The 16,133-nt window shown below is 39.0% G+C and overlaps 1 protein-coding gene across 1 annotated transcript in view; it reads left to right on the top strand.

Moving 5' to 3' along the window:
* Positions 1-15,915, top strand: part of ncana (neurocan a) — a 149,521-nt gene extending 133,606 nt beyond the window's left edge. Inside the window, exons 11-15 of the mRNA XM_036556625.1 lie at positions 3,046-3,204; positions 5,427-5,509; positions 7,222-7,366; positions 11,866-12,048; positions 13,429-15,915. Coding sequence (XP_036412518.1) covers positions 3,046-3,204; positions 5,427-5,509; positions 7,222-7,366; positions 11,866-12,048; positions 13,429-13,526 — 668 coding nt within the window. The 3' untranslated portion in view covers positions 13,527-15,915. The remainder of the gene's footprint in view (positions 1-3,045; positions 3,205-5,426; positions 5,510-7,221; positions 7,367-11,865; positions 12,049-13,428) is intronic.
* Positions 15,916-16,133: the final 218 nt, after the last annotated feature.

The following is a 16,133-nucleotide window of genomic DNA, read 5'->3' as shown; positions in this document are numbered from 1 at the left end:
TTCATAGGTTTCCAAGGTCTCGGCATACAATGCCAATATTTGCCCTGATTTACTGTATTTTTCCGAATTTCTCACACTAAATGATTTCAGATCTCTAAAATGTAATTTAAGACAAAGACAGCATGAGGAAAAAAAAAAAAGTTTTGCAATACCTGTATCAACTGTGTGAAAAAGTATTTGCCCCCCCCCAAATGTAATGACTGCCACCTTTAACAGCAATAACTGCAACCAAACCCTTCCAATAACTATAATACACAAAAATAAAAGAAATCAGGACTCACATCCTTTTTCACAGTACTTTCTATTGATCTTCTTCAGCCCAGTTGGAGAAGCATTTCAGTTGGCTACTCATGAGAAGGCCAAGAATGTACAAAACTGCATCAAAGCAAAACACTTTGAAGATTCTAAAACAGAAGATTAAAGCTAAAACTTTCATTCTTTATGTGTTGTTTAACTTTTTTTTATTTCTTCACTGTTATTCTAAAACTGGTGCTGTGTGAATGGAAGTACAGCATGGAAATATTAGTGGCCATGTTCTTTGGCTACATTCAGTAAGCAAAAATGGCCCAGATCTGATTTACTGCTCAAATCTGATTATGTTGTTTGGTCGTTCAAATTACATTTTTAATGCGGCCTATATCAGTCTGAAGAGATCGTGCTCCTGAACTGACTCGCATGCGCAAAACAACACTGATCCACCAGGCACACTCATCCAACAAATACAGCCATCCTCTATATTTCCTTCAGATTAGTGCACTCATTTCATGCAATATGAAAATGAGCTATGTGAACTGCTCCATTAAACTTGTTGGATGAACAGTAGACTGTTCCTGCTCTTGTTTTTGTTGTGGAAGCTGATCAGAAAAAGGATGCACAGTCTCTTTTGTTTACCTGCCATGAAGAAAAATGCTACCAAAGGGACACAAACTCAGTGCCAAATGTGAATATGCACTGGACAGAGACACTTGACCTCTGTGAAGCTCCGTTGTCTATTTTGCTTCTACCCTTTTTCAGACTATCTCTAGACTCATCTATCAGACTGGCAGAGAGAGAAGCATGATTCGTCGCTCCACAGAATACTAATACTATCCTAACACGCAGTTCTTTTGCTGATGTTGCTATTTCACAAACGGACTTGTGTCAAAAGTGGCATCCTATGACAGTGCCATGTTTAAAGTCACTGAGCTCATCGGTACCTCTCAGTACCTATTCATATATACATATCAAAAATTAGGAGGGGTGTCCCAATACTTTTGTCCATATATATATATTGCATATTTCATATCATATATGTATATAATTAAGTGTATATATATATATATATATATATATATATATATATATATATGTATATATATATACTTTAGATAAAATAAAAGTACAAAATATGTTTTATGTGATACATAAAAACCACATAAGTGTCATAAGTGGAACTAAATGGAAAAAAAAACAAAATGTAAGAAAAATGTAGGATATTTCATATTTTTATGACAATGTCCCCTGAGCTAATGGAGACAAAATCACTTATGTGCTGGTGAGCTGGGAGCTGACGTGAATTAGCATTGTGAAGCTCCTGAAATGCGCTGAGGATTGGAGAGGGTAAATTATGCATTTGAACTCCATTTGAATTCCCAATGTGTCTCTGAAGGCGTCATACTGATGGAGTCTTAATTAGCACCCTGCACACTTCTAATAGCAGCTCCCTCATTGCACTCATCTGGTGTGAACCAAAGACCAGCTGCCGGGGTTACAGTTTGACAGCATTCGTATAAACTCCCCCACCCACCACCAGCAGCACACGCACACAAATTTCACTCATATAAACATTTCATCACACTGTGAGCTCCCCTAGGGTAGAAATTGAATACAGGAGGTTAGCAAAGTAAGCTGAACATGGCAAAACAACATTTTTGTCAATGCAAATCCCGTTAGTCTAGTTGCACAACTGATCAATGTCAGCACATTTATGACTGGATTTATTGCTTGAAAGTGGAACACATTTTAAAATGTTCAGTAATCTGTCTCTGAGAGCAGATTCTGTTGCGGAGGTTGATAATGTAGTCTGTACCATTCTGTACTACTATTAGAATTGGATTAGTTTGTTAAATCATGAGAGAGAAGAATAAGTAAAAGAATACACAGAACGGCCACTTCATTAAGTACACCTCCTTATATCTGCACTCACTGTCCTTCTATCAGCTCCACTTACCATATAGGAGCACTTTGTAGTTCTACATTTACAGACTGTAGTCCAACTGTTTCTCTGTAACTTTGTTAACCACCTCCCTGTCCTTCAATGGCCAGGACCCCCACAGGACCACCATGGAGCACGTATTATTTGTGTGGTAGATCATTTTCCAGCACTGCAATGACACTGATGTTGTGGTGTGTTAGTGCATGTTGCGCTGGTGGATGAGACACATCAGTGCTGCTGGAGGTTTTAAACACTGTGTCCACTCACTGTCCACTCTATTAGACATCCATCTTGTAGATGGAAATTCAGAGACAGTAGCTCATCTGTTGCTGCAGTTTGTGTTGGTCCTTCATCAGTGGTCACAGGACAGTGTTGGCTGGATATTTTTGGTTGGTGGACTATTTTCAGTCCAGCAGTGACACTGAGGTGTTTAAAAACTCCAGCAGTACTGCTGTGTCTGATCCACTCATACCAGCACAACACACACTAACACACCACCACCATATCAGTGTCACTGCAGTGCTGAGAATGATCCACCCCCCAAATAATACCTGCTCTGAGGTGGTCCTGGGGGGGCCAGACAGGTGAAATGGAGCTAATAAAGTATGCAGAGAAACAGATGGACTACAGTCTGTAATTGTAGAACTACAAAGTGCACATATATGGTAAGTGGAGCTGATAAAATGGACAAAGAGTGCATATGCAAGGTAGGTGTTCTTAATGAAGTAGTTGTTGCTGTCCAAAGAAAAAATGTACCTCTACATCACTTTTTTCCAATTTTTTAGTGTCTTTCTGTCTTTTTGTTTCTCTGCCTCACTGTTTCACACTGTTTTCTCTGTCTCTCTCTCCAGACACTGAGGGCTGTGAGCATGGCTGGAAGAAGTTTCACGGTCACTGCTACAGGCTCTTCCCCCGCCGGCACACCTGGGAGGACGCCGAGAAGGACTGCAGAGAGCACAGCGGTCACCTGACCAGCGTCACCTCTACCATGGAGCAGGACTTTCTCAACGGTGACTCACACAGCTCACTCTGCTGTTTCTTCGCAGTGGGTTTAAAGGAATACTCCAGCATTTTTTAGCCTAATCTCGATCTGCTGCATCTGCGTCATACCATCAATTACAAAAAAAGAAAACCTGTTGACTCCAAACTGAGTTACCCCTCTAAATATTTACATGACTTTTGTGAATTCTTCATTCAAACATACTATGTAAATTAAGCCGTAATTCTGTGCAGTTAGCGAGAATATGCTACCAGCATTGTGGTGTGGGTGAAGTTTTCACTCCTGGCTGTGCATGGATACTAGAAAACTTAAGGGAAAACTGATGTAACCAGAACTGCTGTTTACTGTTTGTTGCTGTAGTGTATTAATTATTATTTGTTAAACACAGCTTTCATAAAACATTTCCTCATGTTGGAAAGTTTCATTTCAAATTCACATTAAATAGTGACATATTTCAAACATCAGTAACACTTTACAATAAGAGCACATCAATTAACAGTACTAAAGAGAGTAATATGCATTACTAAACGGTTAAGTCATGTCAGAACTAATCATTAACTAATGATAGAAATAGGAATTAACGTTATTTAAGATTTTATTAAGTAGTTTATAATCATTACTAAATTATTAGTAATAATAATTACTCTCTTAAGTACTGTTAATTGATATTCTCTTATTACAAAGTGTTACCCAAACATTTTTTCACAGAATTCTGTGAAACTCACTTATAACTGAAGTTTGAGTTTTGAGTCAACAGTTCTTTTCTAAGTACAGAGAAAAGGGTCAAAATTATTGTCCATGGTAATTAACAGTCTAATACTAATACCACAGATTGAGATTAGGTTGAAAGACTCTGGAGTATTCCACTAATATTTGGGTTTGCGAACAAAAATCTCCCCACTAAAGCAGTGATTTGTAAATTTACTTTGACCTTTATTGAAATGAAAACAGTATAAAGACAAGACTTTTAATGTTTTACCTTTTAAACTTCATTTTTTTAATAAATATATGCTCATTCCTAAACTGAGGCCTTCAAGACATTCCAAAAAAGGTCACGGGGCAATATATGACTGGAAATGTTATGAAATGTTCCAAAAAAAAATCTAGAACAGCCGATGCAGTTGTGCTTGGATGTAAAAAGATCATTCAGGAAAGGTTGAGTTCCTTACGAACAAGGAGGGAGTCGAGGCTTGACACTTTGCCAGAAATACATCAACAGTTTAAGTACAGTGTTCCTCAATGAGCATTTGCAATGATTACCCTCTATGGTCAAAAGATTCAGAGAGATCTCTGTGCATGAAAGAGCAAGGCCAGAAAACCCAATTAAATGTCTGTGATCTTCGACGCCTCAGACGACACTGCGTTAAAAGTCAACATGCTTCTGTAATGAATATAACCACATGATCTTGGAAATGTGTCGAAAAAAAACCCTTGTCATTAAACACAGTTCATCGCTGCACCTACTAATGCAAGTTAAGACTGGGCTATGCAAAGCGGGAGCCGTATATAAACAACATCTAGAAACACCGCTGACTTCTTTGAGCTAAAGCCCAATCTGAAATGGACTGACACAAAATAGAAACGTGTGCTGTGGTCTGACAAGTCCACATTTCAAATTGTTTTTGGAAAAATGGACATTGTGTTCTCCAGGCCAAAGAAGAAAAGGACCATCCTGATTGTTACCAGTGTAAAGTCCAAAAGTCAGCATCTGTTATTGTATGGGGGTGTGTTAGTGGCTAACTTGCACATCTGAGAATGGGAAAAATGTCACTTACACAACTACATCAATTGGTGTCATCAGCTCTCAATGATTACTGAATGTTGGTGAAAGGAAAGATGAGGTAACACAGTGGTAAACATGCCCCTGTCCCAACTTTTTGGAACAAGTTGCAGGCATCAAATTTAGAATAAGTGCATGTATACAAAAAACAATAATGTTCATTAGTTGAAACATCAAATATCCTGCTTTTCGTATTGTTTTCAATTAAACACAGGTCAAAAATGATTTACAGATCACTGCTTTCTGCTTTTATTTGCATTATACCTACTGTCCCAACTTTATTAGAATTGGGTTTGTGACAAACGTTATGTAACCTTTAGAATTATCATACTTTCAGTTACAGACTGTTGGTTTGGTCAGCATTTTCAGCAGAGAGTCATATGGCTTGATGCCGTGGCTGTGCGTCATATGAAGCTATGTGCTACACTGAAACATTACCCTCCATCTGTCAGGTCTGGGCCATGAGAACGTGTGGATCGGGCTGAATGACAGAACAGTGGAGGAAGACTTCCAGTGGACAGACAACATGGACCTGGTGAGCGCTGGCCAAAAGATCTAACATGCATACTTGGAACCGCACTGATCCGAAACCTTCCTGATTTACGTCAAAGGCCGCTAATGTAGTGTCATCAGTGACAGGGAAGGGGGTCATTCTGACCAGTCACGGTTTGACTCTCCTGAGCAACTGACCTGTCCATTCTGTGCCCACAAATGTACTCTTTTGAAGCTGTTGTTGTGAGGTTGGACAAGGTTTACAGAAATTGTAGCTCACGACGATCTATAAATACTTATATGTAGAGAGTGCTGTTAATTTCAGATGCGCTGTTAATTACTGCCAGGATGTCACAATATTTAACACTCAGTTTTCACCTGTATTTATTATTTTATTGCAAAAACAACTTGTAAGAAAACAGCAAATGACATTTACAAATGCACACTTCAGAGATTTTGTGCATGCATACACACCCATTGATAAGTCTGGTAAAATGAAAAAGTAATTTTTTCATATGTAAATTTACAGTATATTACTGGCTACTGAATTACATTACTTTCACGGTTGTGATGTAACGTTCGACTGCACTAAGAATTTGGGGTGAACTTTGGTGTCCTCAAGTTGAGCAGTGTAATCAATTAGCTTATAATGTGAAGTTGAGCTGACTTTCATGTTTAACAGTATAACAGCTGAAGCCAGCAAATGTTCTGCTCAGCCTACCAATCAGATGTTTAAATGTCCACTGTAAAAAGACAATGTAAAATGACTCGCTACAAATTGCATTAATTAACAATACTTTACAGCACCATTTTAACTGTGAATTACCAACTATAAAACTGTAAATTAGCAATGATATACTTTGACTTACTTGCACCACATTACACTGTGATGCAGCTGTTATCTCCTGTATTTTTTCATAACAACTACAAAATATTGTTAATAAAATATCTGCATTTTATGAATGTTACTGTCTTTGTAACACTTTACAAATTACTATATACAGGCAGATACAGTCATATGCACATTTTAGGCACCCCTTGCCAAATTACACATTTTGTTGATTTTCTAAGTGAAAACAATCTACAGAGAACACACTTCAGCACATTTTAATGCACAATTACTGTTTATTTGCTGAATTTAACATATTGAAAAACAAAATAAAATATGCAAAAGTTATGGCACATTATATATTTAATGTTTTGTTTTTTTCAACATGCTAAACACCAAAAAATAGAAACTGTGCACTGAAATTTGCAGAAAAAAGCCATATTTAACTGGGTTCTCTGTAGAGGATGTGTTAACTTATTTTATCTTATTTTTGCTTAGAAAATCAACAAAACATGTAATTGACTAGGATATTAAATTTTTACGTACAGATATATGTACATGAGGAATATCAGATATTAGCATCAGCTCACTATTTTCATATTGGTACTTCCCTGTTTAGCTATACAACAAAAATGTACACACACTTAAAAATCATTTGAAAGAATAACACTTTTAATTGAGGTCTTTTGGCAAAAACTAGTAAAACAGTTTCTGGGAAATGGAGTCTTTACCAAATTTGCAAGAGTTGTTATGAAAGATTGCAGTTGTGGGCAGTGCATGGACAGGTCAATTAGAATCAAGTCTCTCCTGACTCACTTTGAACAGTCATGGTCTGATCTTAGTAGAATTACCCTGTCTGTCCAGAGTGGGATCTCTCCTCAGTTACTCTGTCCAGCCTGAGTACAAGTTTCTCTCTGCTGCTACAGGTGTACGAGAACTGGCGGGAGAACCAGCCAGACAACTTCTTTGCGGGCGGAGAGGACTGCGTGGTGATGATCTCTCGAGAGGACGGCAAGTGGAACGACGTACCCTGTAACTACAACCTGCCCTACATCTGCAAGAAGGGCACAGGTGAGGATGAGGAACTCCACTCAAAGCCCAACTCCTGCAAGCAGCACTGACCAATACCGTCTAATGATGCTGAACTAGTTTCCTCTTAAAAGTTCCACAAAGTTCCTCCAGGTGGAAGAGTGCTTATTTGGAACAGATATGTCTTTGTGATATATTCAGGCTAGACCTTCACTGTTTTCTTCATTAGCACCTTGACTTTCTGTATCTACTGATTTTGACACCATTTGCCTGGAACTTAAGACTTTTTTGCACTTTACATGGCCTTGACATAACAGTGTCTCCATGGCAAGCACACATACTTCCCTCTGAATGGTCTCTGATTTCAGCTGTAAGTGGTTATTGATCGTGTTTTGCCCATCTCATTCAACTGCACACTTAATCAACTCCATGAAGATCTCAATTTCATGATGACTGTCAATCAATGGCAGCTGCAGTCCAAACAACATTAAGTGAGTGCTCACTGCCATCTTTTGAGATTTCTCAGCCATGGTTCGAATTATAAGAGCACACAGTGTTTTTTATTTTTCTGTGCTCGCTGACTGAAGGTAGATTGGCAATAGTTTTCAGGAAAAGTTAACCAATTCTGTTTCTACATTATAAAGCTCAATTCCCAAACCTCTCCACAGTACAGCTTGAAATATATGAACCCGACCGAATCTGACATGAATTGTCGTACGTAATTTCTCAAACATGTGTTGGGCTCAAGTGGAGTCCATATTTCATGATCAACGTTTTCATAGCTTGTTCCCTGCCTATAATGGATTTTAGGCTGCATTTAACCCCCAATTTAGTTTCTCTCTCTCCTTTTATTACATTTAACTTTTACATGCTACAGTCTTTACAGTCTTTTACATGCTAGCGTTGCTCATGTTGTTGGTGGCAAGGTCTGTAATGCCAATATAAGAGCAATGCATTATATCTATGTATAAAAAGACAAAATGCATTCTTATTGAAAAATCTACTGTGTTGTTCCCTGTGTGACCCTTGATGACCCCTTGATGTTAACTAGAACTTTGGGAGCTCTTTCATAGGTTCTCTTAAAGTATCATATTGAGGTATGATGTGTCATACCAAGAGCTAAACACCAGGACCCTGAGAACAGAAGACCCTTGGGTGGCCCATGGTGTCTGAGCCCCTCTAAGATCTTAATAGGACTCCCTTCTATTGGACATCACTACTTGTGCTATTTTACTCCCATAACTCAGGTGTAAATATAATAAAAAGTGCTCACACTATCATGGTAAAAGAGGTTTTTGTGGGCATCATTCATTTTTTATGGAGCTGCTTGCTGTTTGCATGGAATGGCAAATGTATGACATCAGACTGCGCTAACCTTCGAACATGGAGCTGATGATGTTAGTCAGTATTTCAGGTTTTCTTGAACAGAAAGAATCAGTTAATGTGGATTTGGGGCGTTTGTTTAAATTCCTATCCTGTTTTTGAACAGTCCTTTTTTTGTAGCGGGAATCAGGTGTAGGTTGACTTCACTGCCCAGACTGTTCCCACAAATTTGGAAGCATACAATTGTCCAAAATGTCTTGGTATGCTGAAGCATTAAGATTTCCCTGGAACTAAGGGGCCTGGGCCAACCCCATAGCATTATCCCTCCACAACCAAACATTACAGTTAACACAGTGCAGTCAGGCAGGTAATGTTCTCCTAGCATTCACCAAACCCAGACTCGTCCATCAGACTGCCGGATAGAGAAGAGTGATCCGTCACTGCACAGAATACATTTCACTGCTCCAGCGTCCAGTGGCGGCATTTTACACCATTTCATTCAACGCTTGGAATTGTGCTTCGTGATGTAAGGCTTGCATGAAGCTGCTCAGCCATAAAACCCATGCCATGAAGCTCCCACCACACAGTTTTTGTGCTGATGTTGATGCCAGAGGAGGTTTGGAACTCTGCAGTTACTGAGTCAACAGAGTGTTGGTGACTTTTATACACTATATGCCTCAGAACTCAGCAACGCCACTTTGTAAATTTACAGTTGTAGGTTCACAACTGTAGTTGTAAGTTCACTTCTCTGTCCAGTCTTGTAGCGCCTCCTGGTGGGAAACTCGTTTTTCTGATAATACTGATACCACTAGAAAGCAGCATTGTTTGTCATTGTTTTCAGCTGTAATTTTTTTTTATTGATAGTCTGATGATGGCTTTCAGTGCCTCTACATAGTGGCCTTTCCCCTTTAAACAGTAACCTGCTTAGAAGGAGATCTTTAAGTTGGACTATCCATTTATTGTCTTCAATACTGTTGATGGAATAAAATTCGATAGCATATGGTATATTCTAAAAAAGCAGAACCAAACTGCTTTTTCATTTTTATAAGTAAGCAATTTTATCACCCCTCCCCTTCCACCCCCCATTGCTCACTAGCAGCTAAACACAGAGTCACAACATTTCATACACAGAGAGCCAACAGTGTCCTAGTTTATCTGGTAACAGAATTATGGAGGAAAATATTGTATTTGATTATATTAATTACAGATATCTAGATTGATTTCCATTTTGCAGGTGGAATGGCCACTAGGGGGCCTGCAGAAAGAAGCTACAAGTTGCTACCATTATGAATGCTAGGTTTGTTTGGTCTCAGGTAGCTGGAGAACAAGTCTGGACAGATTTTTAAAGGGCTGTATTCAGGTTTGAACCCAAAATTTCAGGCCCAATTAAAGCTCTAGTCCACAGACACTGCCATCCTGTTCAAAGCCATGCCATTGAAACAGTGGCTCAGACCCCTGTAGTGCACACAGCTTCTCTGTCCACTAGCATGGCTAACGGATATACACACTTTCAGTTCCTCCCTTATTGAGGCTCCAGCACAAGGAAGCCTCAGTCTTAACCTCGTCTCTAAAGGAGCATTCACACACCACTCAAGGGGCTCAGGGGGTGTCAGTCTCAGCTCTAAGCTTCACACTCCAGTCCCACCAAGTCTTCTTTTGTGGCGTATCCTAGGCTCTGTCTCTCTCTGTGTGTAACCTTCTGTGCTCCTGAGAATGGGGCTAGATTTACAGTCCGGCCTTCAGCCTCTAGTATGAAGAAAGGTGGTGGTGGGGGGGTTAAGGGCAATGAAGCTTTAGTGGGGGAGCAGTAAAACTTCAGTTATCACGACTGGAGCCAGACAGGAGAATATACAGGTCCTGGCAGCTTGCCACCAGCACGTAGCAATGCGCCACTGTCCCTGAGGAGTGTGTATGTGTGTGTGCGTGTGTGTGTGTGTGTGTGTGTGTGTGTGTGTGTATGTGTTAAGTCTACTTCTCTGGCGACTGTGTCTCCTTTTATCCCATATGGTGCTCTGCTGAAACAAAAACTAATAAAACTCTGAGAGCAAATGTCAAGTGACTGGTGTTGGAGTGACAGAAAGGCGAAATCGAACCTGTTCCGTGGTGTTTGAGACTGTAGCATTTTGGCAACAAGGTAACAAGATCTTAGTTAGCTGGCCAAATATGCATCACAGCACAGTTGGTTCCAACTCTAACTGATGCTAAAACTGATGCTAAAATTCGCACAATGTAAAAAGCAAAGCCAGAGCTGCAGTATGCAGTACTCTGAATTGAATGCAGGATCTAACAGAAAAAGACACAATGACACGCAGCCAGCTCAGAAGTAACCAGGGGCTGTGCGCCTTAAAACATGATTACAAAGGCAAAAAATGCCCCCCACAATCCCATAGGTATTATATATATAGATTTTGTACACCTCATAGGTAAGCTACAAGGCTAATGTAGCTGTAATGGAAGCTTATAGCACCAATTAGCATCATGCAAACTGCGATGCTAATCATCAGACACTTCTCTTAAACAACACTGTTGTTGAGTTGTAAAAAAGGAATTCCATCAATTTTTCAAAATGTGTGCATAATTAAATCATTAAGCTTCAAAGTCATTCAGACTGTCTTGAGTCAAAATTGTACGCAGTAATGCTTATAAGAACCAGATGTCCAAAGTGTTTCATGTCATGCCTCATTACAGTAAATGGTTATGAACATGCTGACTGATGCCTGAGACATTGTTTTATAACAGTTTTACAAGAAGCTTTTAGCCAAAAACATGTTTTTTTAAAATGTGGCAGAGAGGTACTTGCATGGCATTGTACAGCAAAACACTACCCAAAAACATCTTTCTTTTGTCAGATTTACTATTTTACTGTTATCAACTTTACATACAAAAAGACACATGTAGGGTCACTGATGGTTGTATCTGGAAAAATTTACATTGTAAATATCACAAGCCCTGGACCACTGTAGAGAAATCAGAGTCTGCAGGTTTCTCTACAGTGCTTTGTTTCACATCAAACTACTCTGAATGACTTTCAACCAATTGAATGATGCTTATGTAGTTTATGACACTGTATGACATAATGTTTCAATGTCATACAGTGAAAACACAGCCACTTTTTCCAAACATGTACTGCTGCGCAATTAACTGCTTGTAACCACAGGCCAGTATTCCTAATATATTCCCTGTCTGTCATTTCTTTGTGTCCATTCTTTCTACATTAGTGATGTGTGGAACTCCCCCTGCTGTGGAAAATGCTTACCTAGTGGGTCGGAGGCGGTCTCACTATGACATCCACTCGGTGGTGCGTTACCAGTGTGCCGACGGCTTTTTCCAGAGACACATCCCCACGGCCCGCTGCCGGCCCAACGGAACCTGGGAGAGGCCCAAGATCATCTGCACCAAGTGTGAGTAGGCTCAGCTGATGAGTGATGTATGCTGTGGAATAAGACCTAATAAAGTTCTAGACTGTATTATGCACCTGAATTGACTCATGAAGGATTTGGGAAGTTCATTATAACCACAGTGACCTTCCTCCCAACACCCCCTTAGTGTACAAATGGGCTGAATGAGCTGGTTACCGTATCCCTTCTGCACTTTGGCCCTGCAGTTCCTCGCTCTGAAATCATGTACTTTCATTTCTTGATGTCTTTGCAACTTATTTAAGCAGCTTTTTATTTTGTATCATGCCCCCCCAGTCTGTCCCTGGTCTGTCATTTTGTTGCCATGTTTGTAGAACACTGGCAAAAATAAAAAAAAAGTGTGTTATTAATTTCAAATGATGTGTAGTCTTTTATGTTATGTGTTGTGTGCTTGAAGTTTTTAGGAATAAACATCTGATTGATAGACTAAGCAGAAAGTTCACCAGCTTCAGCTGTTTAAGCATGGATATAGTTAGACTAAGAGATTTTCCAACATGATGTTGGAAAATCAATGTGGCAAAAACAGAATATGTGACAATATGTTGCCTTAAAGCGCAATTCCACTGATGTTTCAAAACATTTTGCATAATTCTGTCTGTAAGATGTAAACAAAATCATTCAGAGTCAAGGTGAATTGCTCCATTCTAGACAGTCAGAATTGTTCACAGTGCTAGTGATTGGAACCACATTTCTGAATCATTTAATGCCTCTAAAAGCTCCCTCATGGAAAGTGGTTATAATATGCTGCCTGATGCCTGAGACATTTTGTTTTGAGATAAGATTTTGACTTGAATGTTTCTTTTAAAACACATTCATGGCAGAGAGGTACATGCAGGGCATTGTAAGGCAAAATAGTCCCTAAAGAAAACTTTGTATTACTATTTTTTTACTATTTTTTACAGCTATTTTGCTTGACAACAATGCAAATGTAGTCATTTTATTTACTGTACAGAATGAATCATGTATCTAATGAGTTTTTATATGTAATGTTGATAATGATGAACTAATGGGAAACTACTTTGCCTTCCAGCACTCTGCATATACCCCTCTGCCTTGGGTGGCTTTAAAAATACATTTTAGGCCAAAACTATCATCTCAGGTATCAGGCAGCTTCCTGTGAGGTAGCTTTTAGAGCCATTAAATGCTTCAGACATCTGGTTTCTATCACCTCCACTGTGACTTGGAGCATTTCACATTAAACCTCTCTGAATGACTGCTTATGCCTTAAAGATTGCATTAAGCAGAACTGCAGAGAGATCAAGGGAATTTCCCTTTATGCACTTTTTTTATATGCACTGTTTGTGCTGTATATGGTCATTGTCTGCTGATACGATGCTCATTAGCTTCCTCCTTCTCTCTAACCAGCACGGAGGTCCCACCGTTACCGTCGGCAACACCACAGATCCCGCCACGAGCACCGGCGACACCGGCGACACGGGGCTGGCCACAGGGGACGGGACTAGAGCCGCCGATCAACACCACCACCACCCGTGGATCCCTGCGTGACGTCACTCCCTCTGCTCCGAGCTCTGAGGTGCAGAGGAGAGCGAAAGAGGGCCTCCAAGGACAGAAATGATAGTGTCTTTTTTCTCACTCTTTTCTCTTTTTAGAGGTTCTTTCTTTTCTTTCGAGCAAAATTGTGTTTTGAATCATCCTTTCTCTCTCCCTTTACTCTTGGATTTAGTTACGATGTTGATCTCCGTCTCCCTGAGGGGGGAGAAACTGACTCTTCTGACGTTGCCACTAATATATGACTTAGTTTAATATATTCGAAGTTGACGTTAACATAATTAATCAGCTAAGGTTTGATTGCAGGGCAGGTTCTCCTGATTGACTGATCAATTATACCTGTGCGTTTGAGGCTGGTTCATGTGGCAGTCAGATCGCCCTTGGTAGGAACATTTGTATCAATTTTCGTTGTAGTGGCAGAATGTTCTCATAGGTCATGCTCTATTTGGGTTAGAGTTATGTATATCCTCTTTGTAGTGCAATAATGCTTTAACGAATGTGGCCCAAAACCCCAAAAATGAAAGAAACAGCCCCCTCTTGTTGATGCCTGCTTATATCACAATACCAATAATCCTTGTTATGGCACAATGAATAAAATTAGAGTTTTTTTTAACCTACCACTTTTTTTTTAATCCAAAACCTATGATTGCTGTCATAACAAAACTCTTATTTTACATGAGAGGTCTATGTTACACTGTACCGGTTTAACAATTATTCAAGGTGTTTAGGTGTTTTTTACTCTCTCAGAGCCATAAAAATAACCAGTGGGCATATAGAGGGAGTGTTAGATTTCAGTTGAGTGTTTAAAAAGGAAGAAAAAAAAAGTTTCAATGAGCTGAGATCCAAGATTTTCTCGTGGCAGTGACACTATTTAGCACTCTTCATTTCAATAGAAGCATTAATTAAAACACTAAAAGTCTTACTGAATGTCTAATTAGCATAGTGTGACTAATTCATACACTTGGTTGCAAATTTTGTTAATTAATATTTTTAATTCATTGACAGAGGTTTGAATTGCAGAGTGATTCTTGTCTGTTTGGCTGGCAAAGCACATGTATATTGAGTTTGTACTCATGTAGGCTATTGACACAGTAGAAGTACGGTGTGCATTCGCAAAAACAGTAACCAGAGCTAGTGATGAAAAATTCTTCCAAAAAAGTTAGGACAGTATGTGAAATCAAGTAAAAACAGAAAGCTGTAATTTAGTGATAAGGAGTAAGGGGGCAATTTAAGACTAGGAACATTGTTAAATGTTCAAGGAAACATTTTAAAAGCAAGCAATGTATTCTTACTTGGGTACAAAAGGAAAGAAAAGCCTAGTACTTAGATGGTTAGAGGCTTGTCACTTTGCCAAAAATGCATCGGCAAATAGTCCGGCTATTTATAAACAATGTTTCTCAATGAGTTTTGCAAGGATTTTAGGTATTTTTCCCTCTACGTTGTATAATATTATCAAAAGAGTCAGGGAATCCAGCAAAAGCCATATGTCAACAACATCAAGAAACACCACTGACTTCTCTGGGCTTGAGCTCATCTGAAATGGACTGATACACAGTGGAATCATGTATTGTGATCTAACAAGTCAACAGCACCAGGAAACATTCTGCACATGTTACAACAGCATAGCTGCATAATCAGAGAGTGAAAGTGATAGGCTGACCTGACAGAATTTACTGCTTTCTGTTCTTATTAGCATTTCACATACTGTCCCATTTTGGAATTGGGTTTGAACATCATCGCATCCCCATCAGAAAGGACACCACATCCCCATGAAATTTACTACTGAGAGCAAAGAACAACATTGGACAACCTAAGGAATACTATGCACTATGAACTATACTATATACTAAATGACAGCAGCAGAGGCTAAGATGCTAACAGACACCACATCTGTACTATACAGCTGATTACGACAGCCATTAGTTCAGACATGTTGTCCTGTACTTAGCAGAAAAGAACAGAAAACCTGAATTTGAAAGTCAGTCAGCACCTTCCCATTGGCTTCTATGCTAATATGTTTAGAGCCAAAGATTTTCTTTTCTCAGTACAGAGGAATTACTAATCGACCGTATACCACATAAGTATTCCTTTATAGCAGTGGATGTCATCTTTTAGCATGTTAGCCACTGTTGCAGTGACTATCTGAATGAGTATTTTAGTCTAGCAACTTCCTTACATGTTGCAAACAAATTAAATCTTGACAAGTGAAATCATCTTAAATCCAGTCAATACCTATAATGTTTCTAAATTAGAGATTGTTGTAATAATATAAGATTTTTCACCTTATTTCTCGTTATTTTTATTCTTTTATTTTTTTCATTATTATTATTATTTTATTATATTAGCAGAACATTTTGCTTGTTTTAACCCCTGAAAATCCTATGCTGATCACATACTAAGGCTGATTTTTCAGTAAGGGACTTACTGAAAAATGCAACTGGCTGAGCTATTCTTAGGTTATAGAAGTGTGTATTAAACTTTGGCCATTTAGGAAGTTAAGCATTATTACTTGAAACAAGCAAATTTATATGCATTATGTCTTGAAACATGTATAATTATTC

Source organism: Colossoma macropomum, unplaced genomic scaffold (genome assembly GCF_904425465.1).
Source record: "Colossoma macropomum unplaced genomic scaffold, Colossoma_macropomum, whole genome shotgun sequence".
NCBI lineage: Eukaryota > Metazoa > Chordata > Actinopteri > Characiformes > Serrasalmidae > Colossoma > Colossoma macropomum.
This window is presented reverse-complemented; position numbering and strand designations above follow the sequence as displayed.